We start from the raw sequence: 21,026 nt of genomic DNA, 5'->3' as shown, positions 1-21,026 counted from the left end.
ACCTACCTGTTGCCTTTTTTGCTCTCCTCTCTCTTTTGAATCTTTAAAGATGTTGCATGCCGAGAATGGGGAAGCATGAAACAGAGTATTTCTCAATCAATTTACAACTCGCACACAAAAGGGAGGAGGGGAATAGAGTGGCCAAAGCCCACTGAGTAAAAGCCACATAGGGTTTATTGCAGTCTTAATGAAAGCCATCTCATCTCACTTTATAAAGTGCAAGACAGCATGGGCAACCCAAAACAGAAAAAAGGTATACTGGATCTGATTTAGAATGTTCTGTATAAAGTATTAACAGGAATATATCAAATTTATAAGAAGGTTTTTCATCAACTTTCTAAGGAAAAACTGATTAATCATTTTATTTTTCATCCCTGGTGCCAGCTGTGCTTGAGTGAGGACTGAGAGAAAAAGTATTTAATTATATATTATTTTTATACACAAGCTTCACAAAATCTTCATGGATGCTAGTTGGTGTTTTCTAGGTTTTCTTTATGGTTTGTTTATTTATTTAGCAGGAAGAGCAGTTGGGGAAGATGTGTGTGACTGGAAAGCTAAAAAAGTTGTGTGGCAGTCTAAGCAATTTCTGATAATTCTACATGGCTGAGTTTATGGGGTTTTTTTTAAATTTGTTAGTGGCCCATAAATCTCCGCGTTACCAGAACTAGCCCATGCTACATATATAAATGTTTCTTTGAAATCGTCATCTACCCCGAAGCCAGTGCAAATTTTGCCACTGAGTGTGGCAGTTTAGTCAATAAGAATTCACACCTTGATTTTTTTTTTACTTGGAGAACTAAAAGCTTGGCTAAAAGCTAAGTCAATATTTACTGAGCGGATGGTTAAAGTGTTCTTTTATGTTACCTTCAGAGAGATAATATTTAGGGGGAAAAAAAGCATTTTCCTGTAAAAAACTTTTGTGTTGATACAATACATATTCAAGTAGGAGAAATTTGTTATTATTTGTGGCTTATGGGAGGACCTCTACGAACTGAGACTATATAGCAAAGGCCATGATTCAGTATATCCTTCTCCATGTGACTACAAGGGAAGTGTTTTTACTCTTAATACATGCAAAAGTAATTACAGGATTAGGGACTGGGAAAGCTGAACTCTTCTTAGGGGAAATACTTCCGTCATTCTACGGTGCCTGTTTTCAACATAGCAAAGAAAGGTCTTAAATATTGGAAGTATAAAGTAAAAAAGCAATGTTTCTAGTGCCTTATTAAAATCAAATCTACTAATAGAAATAATCTATTTTCAAAACAACACTCAGTCCCCTGTAAATTCATATTACAGGGGTAATGCATAATAACATCAGAAGAGGCAACACTGAAGCTTGTAGCTTAAACTTGATTCTTCCACTGAGGACAGACATTAAAAGGCAGTGACTGTCAGAGAAACAGAAGAAATGCAGATAGATGTTTAGAAACATGTACATTATGTGGCAGTGAGCAGAGAAAATATCTTCATCCATCCTGAGTAAAGTGGCTTAATACAGAGTTCCTAGGTTTCAAAGTATATTCTTGCACATGCACGCTGCCAGCATTTCAGATTTCAGCAGCAAACATTAGTCAGTCTTGAGAAAGACAAGGCTTGAGATACAAGATTATTTTTCATGAATTCATTATCTCTAATACTGCTCATTATCAGTGTAAATTCTCTTAAGTGGAAGAATCAGCACTCAGATTTATTCTTCAAAGCATTCTTGCCTTTTCTTTGGTACCATCTGGTTGGTTTTAAATTCAGTTCTACAGATAATTACTTTATCACTTTTGCCCCTTCAGTGATCTTCTCCTAAGTATTCTGGTTTCTGTGAAACAGGCTCTGAGTAGCATTTCAACAATATCTCAAAACCGTAACTTTGAGACTCAGCAAATAAAAATAGTTAAATAGTAAAGGGGAAGAGACTTCCTTATACATATAGTCTGTTATTTCTGCAGCTGGATATACTTATATATTATAGTCACTGTCTTCAGTGGCTTTTTTTCTTTGTGGATTCAGTGCTAATCTTGCTGGTGCAGTGGGAAGGAAAGTAAGGAATTGTTCCTGGCAGGACAATTCCTGAATGTAAATACTACATGTCATTTCTTTTCCATACCAGCCCCTAAGGGATTTCAGGTACTTGAGCTGCTAGGAGTTGGGCTAGTTCTCATTACAGGACAGATGTTGATTTTGTTGGTGCCAGTATCCCTTGCATGGTGGCAGAGGCAGCAGGATCTGGAGCAGCAACTGCTGCTGTTTGGGTTCATGGGATTGCCCAAGTCATTCTCCAGTGCCAGTGAGACATAATTCCAGCAGTAGCCTCCGGATCTATCATGGACAATTTGAGAGCAGTGGCTTCCTCTCCAAGGCAAAGGGTGCAGGCTGGTGTGCAGGGCTGTAAAGCAGCTTTCATACCAGTGGGGTATGCAGCTGATACCATGTTGTCAGAGCCCTGTGACAGACTGGGAAGCAAATAAGACTGAGTACTGTGATTCCAGTTAAATGATGGCAACTGAGATAAAGACGTACATTTTTTTCTAGAGGCATGCCAGTTCCCTCACTCAGCACTGCTTGTATGAAAACTCTGATTTTTAGCAGTGGGACCATGGCAGAGAGACACTCAGCTAATGTGGCTTTCTTTCTGGAAAAACATTAAAGAGTTGAGCAGAAGCACTGCTTCCAGAATAATGTGCTATTGCACAGAAGCATGAGCTCTGGCAGTACAGAGCTTTGAAAAGCTCTTCCTGTGCAGCCTGCAGAAGTCTCAGCTGATATCCTCTGCAGCTTTATAGCCACAAACTGCAAGTGCCTCCAGAATCTACAAATCTCTCTGGCCTGTGTTTTGAACATAAGGATTTAAAGCATAGGAAACATCATGTAATTTTTCAGGTTTGTTTTCTGAAAGTTTTTTAAAGGCAGGTGATATGGATCTACCTTCGTTCTGCAAAATACATGTTTCCTGAAAGTGAATAATACAGTGATAGTACAAACCATTATTCACAGCCTGAAAAGAGATTCCTCAGTGAACAATTACTGCACAGTAAAGGTAATCTTTAACTTTTAACATCAGTTGAACAAATCTCTCCCAAATGTGCTTGTTTTCTTGGTCGTTTAGATTGGAAGACAGTTCATTCTTCACTGTCATATGTTGGGACAAACAAACAGGAAGAATTCAAATACCCTTTGTAGTCCTGTGAGGTGATGGTGGTGTTGTGAGCACAGTGAGGAAGTGTCTGTCACCAGGGAACATGTTCTGCTCAATGTGTGCTGTAACCCAGTCACGTGTGGGGCAACTTCCCCTTCCTGCCCAATCCACAGCCCGTCCCCAGCACATTTTCCCTACCAAGCTGCTCTCTTAGCTAACTCCCTCACCCTCAGATTCCTGGGATAATCCCAAACGCTTTGCTGTGGGGCTAAAAAGAAGGTGCAACCATGGGCTGAAATGCTCAAAAGCTTCTTTAAAGCTTCCTTTTAACTGATCTTGTAAACAATCTTTATGGGGAATTCAATATACACTTCAAGGAGAGAGCAGCTTTTAACGTGCACTTTGTAACTAAATTGTGTCTTTTAAATGGTGGTTTATGTAACTAGGGCTACAGGGAATTTGTGCTACATTAGTCACTAAGCAGTATGTTTTTCTCCATAGTCTGTGGAAGATTAGAGCAAACAAAGACTGCGGAGTGGCTTTACGTTTACAGGGTACACCTGGATGGGAAAACGAAGGTGTGATTTCAGCACAGCCGAACATGCTTATGCTAGTTTTACCTCAAATAAGGGTAAAATCACTGCAGTAAGGACTGCAGCTAAGTCATCAGTAACTATGTTCATCCTCTCCCAGTACCTCTTTCTGTGCCTGTTAATCTCCACTGAAGTCCATGTTGCCACTTCTTCTCATGTTACCCCTCTCTGTTCTTCTCCTCCTCCTCCCAGTATCCCCCAGGCACTGAGCAACCTTGACTGGAATGGCACGTATTAAAAGTCATAGGCAGCAGGTCAAATACTTCCTACAGGAGCACTTGTGCAATGTTATTCCCTCTGTAAAGTTGTGTTTATGTGCTTTAGCTGAATTTTAACTACAACCACAGTATGGCAGGTTGGCAACCTCTATCCCTCCTAGGAAAGACAAGAGAAATAGTGAAGGGATCAACTTATTTTGCGTTTCTTTTCACACAACCATCTATCGAGTATTCAGAGCATGCCTGCTGGGTGGGACTCTGCCCTCCCTGTTATGTCCTAGGACTGGGTGATAGTCGCCCAAGGAAGGAAGATGGCAGAGGACTTGGTAGACAGCAATAATTTGGGAGAGACTGAAAACCTGCAGCAAACACTTGGGAGTTTGTTTTAGGAGAAGCCAAGTCTGAGGAAGAGACCTGAGCTAAGCTTTGCTACCTTAACACTGGTTTCTTTAGAGTAAAGCCAAACCCCAGGAATGAGCCTAGTTTGGACCCTGCTGTATATGCTGTCTGTACTGGGAGAAAACACACTGGGAGGCTGCCTATTCACATACTACTTTCAATATTAGGTTTTGGTATATCTATTAATTTTTTGTATATATTTTGTTCCAAATTCCCTACCGCAGATGTTTGCACATGATTTCCAAAGACTGCGCCATCTGTCTGGTTCTATTTAGAGAGGACAAGCAAAACTCGTAGACCATGGAAGCTGATTTCTTTGTTTTGGCTATTTCTAGGTGGAATCAGCATTGTGGGGTTTGGGATGGGTGTCTGTGATGGCACTAAATACCAGGTGAAATTAGCTTATTATGAAAGTGCTTGTTTCACTCATAGTTTCCTTTTTTTTTCTTCCCCCAGCAAGGATTAAAACTGCTCAACATCTGTATATATCAGAATAGCTGATATATACTGAAGTAAAATTTCTTCTCTATTTACTTTCAGGTTATATTATATAACATTTTTTTTATTATTTTAGACTAATGGGATTTTACAATGTATTAAAAAACCCATGAAAACATGAAACATAAAGTAAAAGATGTAAATACGTGCATTTCTGGCATCCTGTCACCACATACCATGCATGTCATGGCTTAGGAAAAAAAATGGATTTGCACATCACTGAAGGTATTTTACGACCATCAGTAGCCAGTTTCACTAGGTGTTACAGTTTTACGTGCTAAAAACAAAATTTAAAGCTAGAAGGTAACTGAATAGCATGTTGGTAAATCAAAACTTAAATGTGTAAATAAATTCTATGAGAACTGGAAAGGGAGTTTCTAGTTTAAGAATGCAAAACCAATACTGAAAACATTGATTCTGCAAATCATTAATTTGTTCGTTTTAACAATATATTGAGTGCAGGAATTGTAGATGAAGGTGATTACACATGTTGGGGTTTGGTTTGGTTTGGTTTCTGCATTCAGTATTTCTGAAGCGCTGGCTTTGTCTAACAGCAATGATGAGGGTGTTGTATGTCACTATTGAAGAAGTAATAAGAGGGGTCTGGCCCCAAGCACCCACTTTACCGAGGAACCCACTTGTCTTCAAACTCTCTATGTGAAATTCAATAAATAGTTTAAATTACTTTTCCTTTCTTTTGGTAGCTGATTTTCATAATCACTATACTACTACAATGTTGCTTTAAATCAGCTTCAATAATGGCACGTGTCCAATTATTCCTGTAGTCAGTTACTTCTAAAGCAGCAATATCCAACTTGTAGCAACTTACTTGGCTTTTAGTTGTGTGTAAGTTCTGTGATATCCTGACAGAGCTGTGGCATGCAGCCAGGGAAGAAAATGGTAATTTATAAAATCGATGGATAATACCTGTATTTTCACTAGCAGACAATTACAGTGAGTGAGAATGCCATGTGGAAACAGAGCACGAATGTTTCTAGCTGACAGCAGCGATGATATGAGCAGACTTTTTAAAATTGGGAGTAGATCCTGAATGTCAGCTATTTAACACAGTGCCAGCTAATACTGCTCATACTGGAACATATATTAAGCTGTTTGATTAATATATTAGCTCTCACTATAACAAGGCTGGCCTGGGCCCTTGCACATTCTGAATATTTAAATCATTTAACTTTGCATGATGACATGACAGGGGCCATTAAAACTTGAAGACGTACCCTGTGGCAGACAAAAATGCAGCTCTTTACATTGCCGGGAATAATTCACTGAGAAAGGTGTCAGAATTAGACATGCTTAAGCTCAAGTTAAAAATGATAGCTAAAAAATTTCTCATTGCCAACATTATTACCATAGTATATTTCTGAAAGCAAACTCACTGAAGACTCAGTAACAATGCAGGACTGAAGGAAATAGCACTCTCTGGAACAAGATTAACTCTATCCGTGTCTGTGACAGAAGGGTTTGCTGGAAAGACTTATTCAGTAAGATGTATAAACATGTCTTCCTCATCTGGTTGCATTTTACTAGTTCTTGGATTCAGCAGGAAAAGCTTTTTCCCCTCTTCCTTTCCACTTACTAAAATGAAGCCCAGTACAATTTCCCCAGCCTTTTCTCTTTCAGCATTCTGGTAAATGCTACTATTTTAATAACATTCTCCCTTCACAGAAGGTCCTACCTTATTTTGGCATAGGACAAAAAATAGTTCAGCTTGAAAATGTTCAAATGCCAGGAAGGGAAAAAAAAAAAAACCTACCCTAATCTTGCATATTCACAGCAAATTTTGTTCCACAGGGCACTGAAAAACTGAATTTACTTAAAAAAACCCCCAAACCCGAAGTAGTATTCAGCTGAAACTAGCTATTAAGTATAGTGCAGATAATTTCCCTTGATTTCAAACAGCTACTAGGGTTGGCAAGTCATTCGTGTATACAGTGTAAATTGGGAGTAAATCCATCTAAGTCAGGGGGTTTCATCATTGTCAACTCGTCTTAAAAGACAAGAGTCCTGGTATAGGTTTCTGCTTCCACTGACATCAAAAGTAAATACCCCAAAGGCCTGACAACAAAAATATTTTTGCTTAAATTATCACACTGTCCTCAGATGCTACTGCTGTTTTCACTTATAAAGAAAGCTGAAAGAGGGTTGTTAAAAACAAACGTAACAACACAAAGCTTGAAATTAGATTGTTGGACTATTATAATAATAGTTTTTAATTCCAAGTACATGTATCACTAAATGCACTTCTTCTTCTAACCATTTCCCAGAGGATTTCTGAGTCATGTATCAAACTGCTTACCTGTGCAAGACTTACAAAATCTGCCTTTCCTAAAGCAGTGGTTCTTTCCCTCTGACTTGCTAGTTATTTCTGCTGAGCATCAAGAGTTAATCAACTGTGCAAATGAACTCCAAACATATGACTAAAATTTAGATATAATCTCTGCTGTTGATTATATAAGAGTATGGGGAAAGGTGTTTGAAGCAAGACATGGAAAATGGTTCAATTGCAATTTAAATAAATAAAGGTAATACACAAAGACACACAAGCTGCCCAGATAGCAATCTGGACATTATGCTTTCGAACTTCTGCTGTTCTGAGGCAAGTTAAACATCTCACATTCCAACTGCCTCAGAAAGGCTAAATAAAATTTTACTCATGCACTAAAAGATTGAACTGTCACAAAGTGATGGATGGCTTTCCTATGCTCTCTGTAGGGCATTTCAATACCATAGACTCCAAGTGCTCTTGATTAAAAGGCGACATTCTCATTTAGGGTCCTGTCAGTGCCTGAGCTTCAAACCATTATCATTCACCTGCACTGGTGGTTCCAGTGACAAAATACTTACCAAAATGCATAAAATATTAATTACTTTAGTCACTTTGATAGAGGTATAAAACACCCTAATGCAAAGCTCTATTATGATGTGTGTGGGTTAGAATTCAAAATTAAAAATGCAACCAAAGGGAGAATAAGATTTTAATTACTTTCCCCACCTCTCAAGCATTAAAAACCTAGGGGAAAAAGACATAGCAAATTCGTGACACAAGATCTCCTTTCATAATGGTACTGCTCACTTTAAAAACAAAACAAAACAAAACAAGAAAAACTCAAGTTTACTTTCTTCTCTTCAAAATTATTAAACAGTCAAAACACAGAAAAACATGAACAAGCCTCAGTAAAAAGCTTGGATTTATTCTCAAGGGATTTCAGATGCCAAACATGTTTTCCCATTTAAGAACTTTCAAGTACTGTGATAGGCAAAGTTTTATAACTTACAGATATTTAAAGGGAAAAAAAATTACTATTTCCTGTGAGGAAAAGCCTCAAATAAAATGTAATTGGGACACAACTGTGAATAGCTTCACACTGTCCCAGAAAAGCTTGGTTTAATTTGCATTTGCCACAAAGCTCCCTTCGGCTTAAATAATTGCAAGGGAGCTCTCACTTTTAGATTTCATTTGGTGGATTGGGACTACTCCTTGTTTATAAAGTTTGACAGTTTTCTTTATTAAGAAAATTGTAACTTGGACAAATTCATAAGCATAAGCTGAATGGCATTGCTGGAGTGGCCCTAGACCTAAAACTTTCAGTACAGATAGAACCCAAAAGCATGTGTTGGGTCATACTTTCATCAAGAGTAAAAGTGAGCTCAGCTAACAGAATATTTTGATCCCTCTAGAGAAAAAAAAGTCTCCTAAATTGATGGGTTTTAAGACTGAAAATGGATGGAAGCATACTAGCAAAAAAGACTACAGTCAATCACAATTGAATTTTTATAAAAAAACTGCCCGTGTGTTCCTTCCTCTATCAGAAAAATTCAGTTCAGTCAAGGACTTTGGCTAAACTGCAAATTAAAAGTTTAAAATACATCATTTGATACAGAACAGTTAAGGTCAAAGTACTTCTGGAGAAAAGAGTGGAGGATTACAATATGCTCATGTGCCGTTAACATTGTGTAATGCTGCTCAGGGAGCATACCAGAATCCCTGTGCCGAGTAACAGCCTTCAGCCAAGGTAGGAGAAGGATCCAAGTCCATTCATCTACACGTGACTGAATCAAGGATAAGGGAAGTAAAAAGTTATCGGCTCCTATGACTGATGGGAGAGCAATTTAATTTAAAAAAAACAAAAAAAAATATACTCTGCTTCCTGATTGTAGTTTATTCTGTCAAACATTATCCATTCTGATGGGAAATAACACTTGAGTAACAAAGAAAAACAGAACAACATTTCTTCAAGGAAAGGCAATTAATTAGTTTCAACTGAAAACAGGGTGTATCTTTCTTTCAGAGCTCCTATCTATTTTGCTGAGGAAAAAACACACTTGAATTAGAATAGCTAAATTTTACCCTCAAAATGTTATGGACTACCTGGTAAACCAATACAGAAAAAGAAACTTTACTTTTAGCACTTGCTTCTGTCTTTCTTGTCACTTTAAGTAGATAAAAATTCTAGTTTTATTTCATTTCTGCTAACCACACTACTTTTGCCATGGTGCATTGCAGTCTAAAGTTACTTAGAAGAAAGTTTTTCCATTTGTGTACAGATACTTAAGACTGCCATACTGAAACACCATGTCAGAAAGACAAAGGTCAGGTACACTGATCTATGAAACATTGCACTTCTACAGGAACTGAGAATAAAAACAGTCTTTCTACAAACCTTCAAAAAGTTACCAAAGGCATAATGTATCAGAGAGGAGTAATTTTATCAGATGCTCCAAAGGTCTTTTAAAGAAGACAAGAGAAGAAACTATACCTTAGATTTTAAAATTCTTCAAACTAAATCTGTCATTTTTATTGTTTGTCTCATATTATGGGACTAAAAAAAATCTGGTTGCACATGCCCTGAATACTGCATTCACTTTCCTTTATCTAATAAACTCAATACCAACCATTCCAGCTTTGAATAGCACACCAATCTCCCGTACTCAGCAAAATTGTAGGTGCATTATTCTGTGGATACCTACATTTAGCTGGATAATGAACCAAAACGCCTGACAACTGAACCAAAATAAACATATGGCAGATTCTAATTTAGATGAAAATAAGGTAATACAAGTATCTCTTGTAGGCTATTTTGAGGCAGCTCAGGAGGAAAAGGGAAGAGAGAGTTGTATGGCAGAGCTAATTTCAAGGCAAATTTCTGAAATATTTCTGCAGAAACATTTGTACAAGTAGGTGGTTGTTTACTCAGCTATGCAAGTTCTGTGGCACTTCACCCTGATACCACATATTGAAGTTGAGGAACTGCAGAAGATCGGAAAAGCGCCAGACAGTTCAGCATGTTCAAATATGCTTCTATCCCGACTGCCTTTTTTACTCTAAATAGAACAGAACTATTAAAAGACTTGACTTTTCCACTACATTAGAATTAGTGATGTTTTGGTATCACATCCACAACTGTAGGTGAGAGAGAAACATAGTATTTTAATACTTTGTGGTGGGTTTAACAGGATCCTATTTTAAGACCGTTCCCACAATAAATTATTCAGCAAATAAAAAAATACCTTTTGGACAGATAAAAAAGGACAAGGATAAAAAGGACAATTCTATAGCTGTAAAAAAAAAGGTAAATCTGGCTGCAACAAATAGGTTTAACAAAAATTCAGGTGAAAATGGAATTTCTGACTTGAGAAAGTTCAAGGTCATTAATGTGAGACTCAAACTAGCACTTCTAGTTCTAGACTATGTAAATAATCAACTTAAAGAAAAAGGCCTTTCCAGATTACTGCTTTGGTTTCAGGAGCCTGAACACACTGTGCATGCATCAAGGAAAAATGGCCTGCTATTCCAGTTTGTTGACTTCAACAGTTTATTTTGCTCAGAACATTGTCCTGTCCTTTCAAGGGAAGAGCAGTTCTACTAAAACATAAACATTGTTACAGTGTAAGGAGAACTAATACTGTCTAAATGTAGTCATTGATTTTCATGGTAATTTTCATGTTTGAACCTGCCCATGACATTAGTGTAGGACTGTTTGTTTAGGGGACACACCCATCTTAGTCACACAATTCAGACATCTGAAAGCTGACACAGTAACACAATCACTGAGGCTGGAAGGGGTCTCAGGAGGCCACCAGCTCACCTCCTGCTCAAAGCAGGGTCAAAACTGACCTTGGACTAGATTCTTGGGGCTTTGCCCCTGCAGGCCCCAAACACTTCCAAGGGCAGGATTGCACGGCTCTCTGTGCAGCTCTTTGTCTCCCTGGCTAGAAATCAATATCTTACAAAATAGAAAATACTGGTTTTATTAACAAAAAGCTCTTTTGGTCATAAGCAGTCATATAACTCACATTAATTACTGCCCTAATTTCTGCATGTTCCAATTCAGCAGTATTTTGCTGTAGTCCTGATGGTTTCAGGGCATAAATGTAACAAAGTTTTTAGACAGAGGAGTCATCTTTTATTAAATGTACCTGTTTATCTGGAAAATTAAGACAAGCTTCTGGATGGACTGCATGCCAATACACCACAGACTCAACAGAAAGACTTTTTATGGCACATAACTTTCAAACAGTTTCCTAGAGGGTTTTAACTCCCTCCTCCTTTATCCTAAATGATGAGTGTTTTCACAATGCATTCTCCTTTGCTTGATGAACATCCCCTATACGCCTGAGATGCCAATAACCTTTTCTTCAGATATGATCTACTTGATTCATATCTACCCAAACTCTAAGCAGTACTTCTATATTTAGCTTGAGAAGTTGCTGTTTCACTTTCAAATATGGAAAAAGACTTAAATACCTGAAATTTGATTTGAGTTTTCCAGCTGTACCACTTAAGTGACACTAGCCATACCTGTCAACCTTGTCTAATTTATGCAGAAACTATCATAGGTGTCTCAGCCTTTCCTGCCCTTCTTCTTGTTCTTTCATTACCTCAGAAAGGCATAAATCTGAGGAAGCAATAAATAAGGCAGTCATGATAAGCACACTGCATCCTTATGAACACCAGGGTAAGTAAAGCTACATGCATGTCAACACTCCGAGGGCAGAAAAGTCAAACATTTAAGTTGGTTAAAACTTTGTAGAAGGTTTCACCTCTAGGCCTGTGGATGTTTGCAAAATGAGCTATCTTTTTTAATTACATCAGATTTTATGTAGTACACATATTAGGTAGGTTGTACACAGAAGCATGGAATTTTGTGTTTACTGAAAATTAAGGACATATGATCAAATCATATTTCTCTGTTTAATAAATGAAAAAAAGGCAGATATAGTACTAAAAGTCTCTTTTCATGTGGTAAATTCCAGCAATAGTATGCAATGCTTTATAGAAGGATTTTTCTCTTTTGATTCTCAAAAACACTCCTTATCCACGGCAGGGTCTTTTAATCAGCAAGGACAGTTTTTCTTCCTGAGTCAGCCAGTAGTTACATCCTTAGGCAGGACAATTACAAGACATGTAGCCACAGATATTCACCCCTCCCAAAACGATGGGCTCTGCTACAGTATAAGTATGTACTACTCACAAAAGAGTTTCCTTCTATCCATTTCAAATTTGTTTCTTGAATTAACAGTATTGCATTTTTACTATAACATAAACACGTTATTAAGTGGCATGACTATTTCACTTTTTGTCTAGAGTTTAGAAAGGAAATTATTTCTGATCCCTGTTTGCACAACTGTGTATTAAAATTATCATAAGACAAAACATGTAACAGAAATAAATACCTAAAATACATAAGCAGACCATTCTGATAACCATGTTCATTACCAAACTATGGATTTCTTCTCTTTGGAACAGAGAGAAAACCTCCATCCTTGGCTGTAGAGGAGAACACCTTTCCACACTCCCTATACCATACCAGAATTGCTCTTAGCCCAGTGGTTAGGGTGTGCTTGGGAAAAAGAGGGTTTGAATCCCCTCAGACACTGGCAGGAACAGGTGACTACAAGTGCAGGACAGATTAAGCAATTTTAAGGACAGATGATATAAAAAGCAAGTGCATAAGTGCGTAAGTGTGCTTCTACTTCTGAAAAAAAGGATTTAATATCTGTTTTCAAAAAGGCAGATGTTCATGGTTCTGAATCCCAAGTAGGAGATGCCTAAATCTTCAGGGAGAAGTATATTTAGGACTAGTCCATATTTCTTGATAGCTTATTTTGGTGGCATCTCAGAGTTAGTAGAATCAGCTAAGGGACTTAGAGACTGACAGAAAAGCAATATGATGGCAGAAGCTGTTACTTTCCAGGCCTTCCTGCAGGATCGAGCACTTCATTTAGTCTGTTACAGTCAACTAATGAAATCTGGAATTAAGTGTATGTAAGCTCATGAAATAGGTTGCTCGTAGTGGAAAAGTGGTTTTTCTTGCCACGTGATAGTGCCTCTTCCTTGTGCTACACCCCACAGCTGTTAGACTTTGCTGTGAATCAGTCCAGTTCACCAGAGCAGCAGGAGACAATGCAGCTTCCAGGAGAGGGAAGTTTGGCAAGTCCTGACTGCTGACATCTATCAGTGGGAACAGGTCTCGGGAGAGCCAAAGCTGGCATGATGCAGGCAGCAGGAGCATGCAGCTGAGACTTGTGGAGGCGGATAAGAGGGAAGAAGGTAGGAGGAGACTGAGACTCTGATAATGAGAAACTAATACATTTGCCTAATTGAGCCTCTTAAAGTTGCAGGTGTGCTTTGCAATGAGGCAAGACACGCTGCTCACGGATTCTTGTGTCAGGTCCTGGCATACTTCATAACACGGAGCGTCACAGCTTTTACGGCTTTCTGCAGGCTTAAATAAACAGCCAATCTCTCCATCCTGTTTTCTTGGAATGTTTGAAAAATATGTTCACAACCCTTCCTGGCTAAAAAATTAATATTTCTATTAGCCTTTCTAATCCAAAATGAACACATTGCTATAAATGGATATAATATATAATTGATATAACTATCAATGCCTTGCTACAGCAAGAATTGAACTTACTACCAAATACAATTATTGCACTTTAGAAAAATGTGAAAAACAATCTGACAACTCTTCAAATCTGCAATATCTAGACAGTCAAGTTATTGGAAATTTTCTTTTGTTAATCTGAATCTTTTACAGCACTAACTGGATTCTGAAATCGCCTTTTAGGAGTACTACCTCTCAGAAAAAATGTCATGCTAAAGTACATGTATGAGGTGTTTTAGATTGCTCTTTCTCTTTCAAAAAAATAACCCTTCCTATTTTATCTCCTTATGATAGAAGTGGCAAACCACCTTTATTAAATCTCCTAAATTTCCTGCATGTTTATTATGAATCCTGAAATTAGGTGTGATCACAGTAAGACTCCATTTTCTGTTAGCTAAAGGAAAGATTAAAATTGTCTGCTAGCATAAGTGGAGAAGGGTAAAACCCCCATGACACCAGCATACTAATGCCCATAGTAAAAGCCAACAGACATATGCTTTTGCCTTTCTTCAACATAACACATCTGTGTTTACTATAAATCTAAAATCTATTCCCATTTGGTTGGGGGAGGTAGGTAATTCTCTAAGATTGGCATAGTCTGCTTTAGAAATTCACATACTTTTACGATTACAGATCATCTGAAGCCTTCAAAATGTGATAAATGTCAAGGAAAGTTAATTCTTAGCTCTGTTTTGACAGTTTCCATTTTAACCTAGATTGCTTTATAAAAGCAATTCCCTTTTTAAAATAAAGCTAAGCTTAAAACACACATAAATTTTGCCATATTTCTGTAGAAAATCTGCTTATTGTCTTTTAATTACCATTTTTCCCCATCAGGGACTGGAGGGATTCTGGTTCTTTAACAGATTTAACTTCAAATGTGCAAGTGACAAAAACTGGCGCTTCAGGATAATCCCAATTCTCCTTAGATGACTGCCTGAAAACAAGATGTATTTTGGGAAGTGTATTCCAGCTATTCACTATCAGCTTTGTTGCAGAAAGTATCTTTGTGGTGCAGAGTCTGAAAGGATTAGGAGACGTAAGCAGTGACCCTCTGAGAGCTTAATTCAGAGAACTGCAGGTCTGGAGGATTTTCAGTGCTCTGTGGTCTGGTGACATGCACTGTGATGCCAGAGTATGTGAATACGTGTGGCACAGTGCTGCCAATTGAAATGCTACCTGCTAAAACTCTTGTTAAGACACGACAATCTGTTTTGAACTGGCTGCTGGTTTTGTAAGAGCCAAAACTCTTGGGTAGGGTTTGGTATAATTGTGCAAGTGGCTGAACTCAAAGAGCTCACCTTAGCAGTTTTTATCAGTAACCAGCAATCACCTGCAATGTATCATGGTATCTATATTTTATCCAATGGAAGTGTCATTTAAATCAATTTAATTAGGTTTGAATTAACATCCCGTGGGAACACACTGTATCTTTCAAAGACACCATTCCAGGCAAGCAGTAGTTTCAGACTGGAACTGCTTCATTGGTTAAATTCACATGTTCTCAGTTACTGTCATAATCTTACAGGATGAGAGAAGTTTTAAGACAAAAAGTGTAGTCTAGAGCATAATGACATGATAGCTTTTTAATAATCTGGCAAACAGATATGTACTTATATCGCCTTCCTATCCTGGCGTGTCAGGTTCCTTCTGTCTTGCAGGGCAGGTGGATTGGTGAGAAACGCTACTTGTTTTTTAAATTTCTAACGACAAAGGAGAATCATGCCTTTCTGTAGCAGAAAGTCTAATACAGAATAGTATTAAAATAATTAGAATAAGTTTGGTATTATACTGATTGGAGTAAACATGGTCTGAAGTGGTAAGTAGGTAATTTTTAATTCAGCTCAGAAAGTTGTTACACTGCGCCACACTGGAGGAGGTCCTCTAGGATGTTGACCCAGAACATGATGACAGCAGCAGCTCAGCTCAGCAGCTGTAGTGGGGCTTGCTGATTCTGTAGTTAAACTCAGCCACCCTAACCTTGATTTTCAAGAAATTACAGCCAGATCAAATGGGCTCTTTAAAACAAAGTTATTTTTAAATTAATTTGATGGTTTCCTACTATGAGTGCTAGGCTTGGTAAAATAGCGTAAAAAAAGAATTGATTAAATTTACTGATGTTTAGGGTCAGATTCTGTGCTGTTTATTTACTAGTATAAGCTTCCTGCCTTTAGTGGCCAGCTTTTGAGTACATAACAGTAACCATGTTAATATGTATATATTTAGGTCCACCTGTTGAACTTACAGCTGCCTATCAGAACTATGAAATCTGATGATCTTCAGTTTATGATATAAAAACATCATAATATAGATACATCTAAAATAAAAATGGAGCTCTAACTGTATCAGAGTCATTCCATTTATTTTCATGTTGTGCATTAGAGGAGTTTAAGGCAATGGTAACTTTAAACCATTTTGATTTTATTTTTTAACGTTGTATAGTTTTTGCTTTTAAGCATAGAATGAGAAATACAGAAAGCGTTAAGTCAACATACCAGTAGTACTGCTGCAATAATAATAATTATAGATAAAATCAATATAAATACTTCACCAGGTTAAGTCTGAAGTTATTTCACAAATAATGTAAGCAAATTTAGATTTACCATAATATTTAGCATATTTTCTCTCTTTAACTGTCCTATGACAAAATCAGAGACTTTTTTCCCAAAACATTCTCCTATCTTACTGCAAATTTTATCTTTAAAGCTTGTTAGCTGTCATGGAAAAGCATTTTACTTCATTACTTACACCCTGATCTAAAATATACTCTTTTGAAAGCTTCCCGTTGAGGTATAATTTATAAAAATAATGGTGTGAACATTAAGGTAGAGCAACTGGTGGCATTTTAAGATCAGTATCAAAGATTCTATCCCAGGTTAAGTGATAGTAATTAATGAGACATGAGACCTGGAAACAAGTCTGAACAACAGCCAGCGATGGAGCTGAATCAGCACAGCAGCTCCTGGGAACCACTGGGCAGGGACATCTGAGGGAACGGTGCTGTGTAAATCACTACACAGCATTGGTTTTGACACATTAATGTTACCATTTAATATACATAATAATCCTCAACATGGCTGCCACAAAGGCTGAGGCATTTTTCAGTGGCACAACAGCATGGGAGGAATAATTGCGTAATGTTAGTGGAAGTGAAGTAATCAATCTGCAATCACGCTTTCCTGTAAAGTCACTTTTAATACTACGTTTGGTAAATACAGGCATTATGTCCAAAAAGCATGTGTCTCCTTCTACAGACATGGCTGACAAGCCCTATGAGCAATGTGCTTCCAAAACAAACATGACTCAATACCTTTGGGTTAGTAGCTCACACAAATCACACAGAATGTTCTGGGTTGGAAGGGACAGACAAGGATCATCAATTCCAGATCTCAAGTGAATGGCCCATATGGAGATTGAACCTGCGACCTTGGTGTTATTAGCACCATGCTCTAAAAAAAAATGAAGAATGTTTTTTGGTAATGTTCCTAAGGTGTATTTTAGAGAAAGTGGGAATTCACATATTGGAGAAACAAAATCAAAACGGGGTTTATAAAAATGTGTATGCTCTGTGATAATTCTGCCTTCCTGTAGGATATACACAGTTACTCAAACTAGTTGATTACATTGCTACGCTTAACCAAATTTGTTATATAAAAAATGAACCCATTTTTGAAATTTACAGTTTTACCAGACCAGCATGATTTTCAGGGTGAGCATTGTGACAGCTGCTTCTGACATAGAGCATATGAGAGAAGAACTAAGTATACACTTTGCAGAACTAACAAAAATCCCTTTTTGTTTAATTTCACAAAGATGGAATCAGAGATGTGGGGATGTTCACAGTTGGCACAATGTGAAGTGTGTTTTCATGTAGGCTAGCACAAGGTTCTCAGCAGAAGTTACAACAGGCAGGGTCCCCAGATCCCAAGCTGACTCCTGCAGGTAGTTTTAAACCTCCCAGTAGGGATTTTCTTACCTGCAGTTTGCTACTTAACCAAAGAAATAATGTCAGTTTAGAAACCATTTAATGCTGAGCTATGGCACGATATATTTTGCTGAGCTATGGCATGATCAACATTTTTAACTCAAGACATGCAAAGCCTTCATTTCATTTGTTTGAACTGCCTTGCTCCAGAGCTGCTCAGCAACATTGAATGAAATAGCTAGAATGAGCTGTTTCTTGACCCATTCCTGAGATTACACATTTTCTGAGACTCATTTTTTTCTTTCCCTTGTGGGATTGATCTGCACTGCTGAAGTCAATGAATGTGTACAATGACTTGGACGTAGTGTTGAGAAATTACTTCTTTCTCCACTGAAATAACTTGTGAGAAGAATTACAAAAACTGTTTATCACACACTATTGAAACACAGTTTGAGTAAGAAATCATGGATTGCCTCATAACACTGGAAGCTGTCCACAAGCTTAAGTTTGGTGTGAACTTCGGAAAACAGTTTTAGAGGCTGAAGGGTGTGGGGAAGTTTTTAAAATATAAATTATTTTATACACATTTAAGTTATATATCAATATATAATGCTTTATATCTGCATACACACACACACACACACGCACATGCACAGAGCAGACTGCTCCACGCTGGAAAATCCAGATCATTATCTCTATCACACCTTGAGAAAGCTGTCAAACATGATCATGTCAGGCAGTAGTTTTTCACAGTTGCGGTGCAGTTTGTTAGCGACATTGGGCACTATGCTGTGTACTCCCTGTCCTAGGGATAAGCCCGCCAGGAAAGAAACCATGTAACCACCATGGGGTGAAAACAAGAGCATCATTCAAATGAGGAAGAGTTTGTGTCTGTGCTCTCGTGTGTGCACAATGGCTTTTATTTGCCTGGAGAGAAGATCTGCTGAAAAATGCATAAATAATCCCCTGATCTGATAGCTCATGTGAAAATAAGCAACCTTACCGGCAGTAGGGCATTTGTAGCTATGCTACTGTTATAGCTCATGAAGTATTACTAGAAGAATCATTTTTAGAAGGAAGAGACAGCCATTTTTTCCAACCCTCTTTTCACCACTGTAGCTACCAAAATCTTTCTATAAGAAGTAATCTACGACATAACAGCATCTAAAGTCTATACAGATGTCATGTACACGCTGACTCTGAACATCTTCCAGGACTTAATTTTGGAGCATGAGATGCTACCTCATCCTCAAGAGGCTGGTGAGAAACAGAATGCTTTGAGTGATTGCTTATTTGTATAGTGGTGTGATGTACACATCATCATCAGGAGGCAGATGACATCAACTGAGGATGGGTGCTGGTGCCACACAATGCAGAAATTGAGGCTGCACAACCTGCTGGGATTGAGGGTTGGAGTTTAGGACTAACTCACATTCATAGCCCTTCTGTCTCCCTGATTGACCCTGTTCCCCAAAACTCAGGCTCTGAGGCTACATCTTCATTTCATATGTAAGTCTTCTATGCACTTAGTCCAGCTGAGAGAAGGCCATGTGCTCTGCACACAGCAGATCTAGCAGCTGTTGAATTGTGCTCTGTCCAGCATCAGTGCCTCCTCCGCGACAGCTCAGCTGCCTCACACTGAAGTCGGCATCACGCAGGATCAGAGGTTTGTGCCTGTTGGGGTACGCACGGAGCTCAGGCGCGGCACAACCTCGCGTACAGAGCTGCTGCTGGAGGCGAGCGCAAGGAACAGTGAACTGTGGGGCGGCTTGGTCAGGAAGTGTCACCACACACGGTATCTCGGTGGTCACAGACGCAGCTTCCACGGCTTCCTGGTTAAGCTTTGCCTCATCCGGCCGCACACCCGGCCGGGGAAGCGGGAAGAACGACACCACCGGTCCAGCTGAGCACATGGAGGGGAGGGGACACAAACTCCACGCTACAGCGGGATGAAGGAAGGCCCGACAGTCGGGGTCCCGATCCCTGAAGGGCCCCGCTGGCCCGAGGGACACCGCAGCGGGCTCGGCAGCTTCCAGCGCGGCCATGGGCAGGACGGGAGAGAAGGAGGCAAGGGGGGGCGTGGGGCGGCAGCGGCGTGTCCCGGGATACCCGTGGGTCCCGGGAGCCGGAACAGTCCCGGTAGGAGGGGGTGCGGGACACGCTCCCAGCACGGCGGGAAGGGGCGGGGAAAAGCAGGTCACTACCGCGCATGCGGGCTGCCCGACCCCCTCTCACCATTACCTGCGAGCCGCCAGGCGCCGTCGCCTTCTTTTTCTTGGTCGGGCCGCCACCGGTGCCCGGGCTCGCCGGGCGCTTCTTGCTGCGGGACGCGGCGCCGGCGGGAGACGAGGCGGCGGCGGCGGGGACCAGGCTGGCCATGCCGCCCCGCTGCGCGCCCGGGCCCGCAGCGCTCCCCCTCCGCGGCCGCAGTGGCGGCGCTGCGGCCGCGCATGCGCAGTGCTGCCGGCGCGGCCCCGCTACTCCCGGCCGGGCCTGGTCGGGGCCGCTGAGGGCGAGCCGGGCTTGGGTGGCGCTTGTGAGGCTTCGAGCTCGGAGCAACCGCGTCTGGGGGGAGTCTCGTAGGGAGCAGCTCTGCCGCCTCCTCGTTGCTCTGCTGTGTCGCGGGCCCCTTCTCAGAGACCTGCCTGCGGTGGCAGACTCGGCCCCGGGTAGCCGCTGTGCGTCGGAGGTGGCAAAGTGTGAAGTGTGTCGAGGTGTGGGGTTTCTCACCGTAGGGGGTGAGCGGGACTGGAAAAGGCGCTGGGTCTGAGCCATAGCACAGACGCCTTTGCAGTCGTTTGGGAGGTGAGCAGTAAGGAGCTGTGCGGGAGCACCTCAACACAGGGTGTAGTCCGTGCGTGGTGCGAGCGCTGGAGCGCTGTGTGCTCCGTGTAAACACTGCGCTGTGCTTGCGGGCAGTCGCTGTCTTAAGCCTGCCCAAGGGGTGATAAAGTTTTATGTGAAAGGCCTTCATACGATTAGAATGGTGTGCAGGTCTCAAATGTGTCGGTTTTTTCCAGTTGTCTCAATAAAATACGCAGAGGGGTTTAACTGCTCACTTCAGCTCTCAGGTGGTGAGCTCTGACAAGCCGAGCCAGCGCTCAGTGTGACCGGCCATGCTGAGCTGCAGCAACTCCCTGGAAGGAGGCTGCAGTGAGATGGAGCCCGTCTCTTCCACCGTGACTGCAGTGAGAGGACCAGAGGAAGTGGACTTAAAATGAGACAGCGGAGATTCAGATTAGATATTAGAAAAAAAAAAAAAAAATTCACTGTTTGGATGGTCAGGCATTGGAATAGGCTCCCCAGGGAGGTGGTGGAGTCACCGTCTGTGGAGGTGTTTAAGAGGTGCTTGAATCA

At 40.1% G+C, this 21,026-nt stretch overlaps 1 protein-coding gene across 1 annotated transcript in view; it reads right to left on the bottom strand.

Annotated features, from left to right (window-relative positions):
* INO80C (INO80 complex subunit C) overlaps window positions 1-20,450 on the bottom strand; it is a 30,482-nt gene extending 10,032 nt beyond the window's left edge. The window contains 3 exon segments of the mRNA XM_039550173.1: window positions 19,911-20,063; window positions 20,065-20,142; window positions 20,145-20,450. Of these exon segments, the coding sequence (XP_039406107.1) occupies window positions 19,911-20,063; window positions 20,065-20,142; window positions 20,145-20,444 (531 nt within the window). The 5' untranslated portion in view covers window positions 20,445-20,450.
* Between the last annotated feature and the right edge of the window lie 576 nt (window positions 20,451-21,026).

The sequence above is a fragment of the Corvus cornix genome, chromosome 2 (assembly GCF_000738735.6).
Source record: "Corvus cornix cornix isolate S_Up_H32 chromosome 2, ASM73873v5, whole genome shotgun sequence".
NCBI classification, from domain to species: domain Eukaryota; kingdom Metazoa; phylum Chordata; class Aves; order Passeriformes; family Corvidae; genus Corvus; species Corvus cornix.
This window is presented reverse-complemented; position numbering and strand designations above follow the sequence as displayed.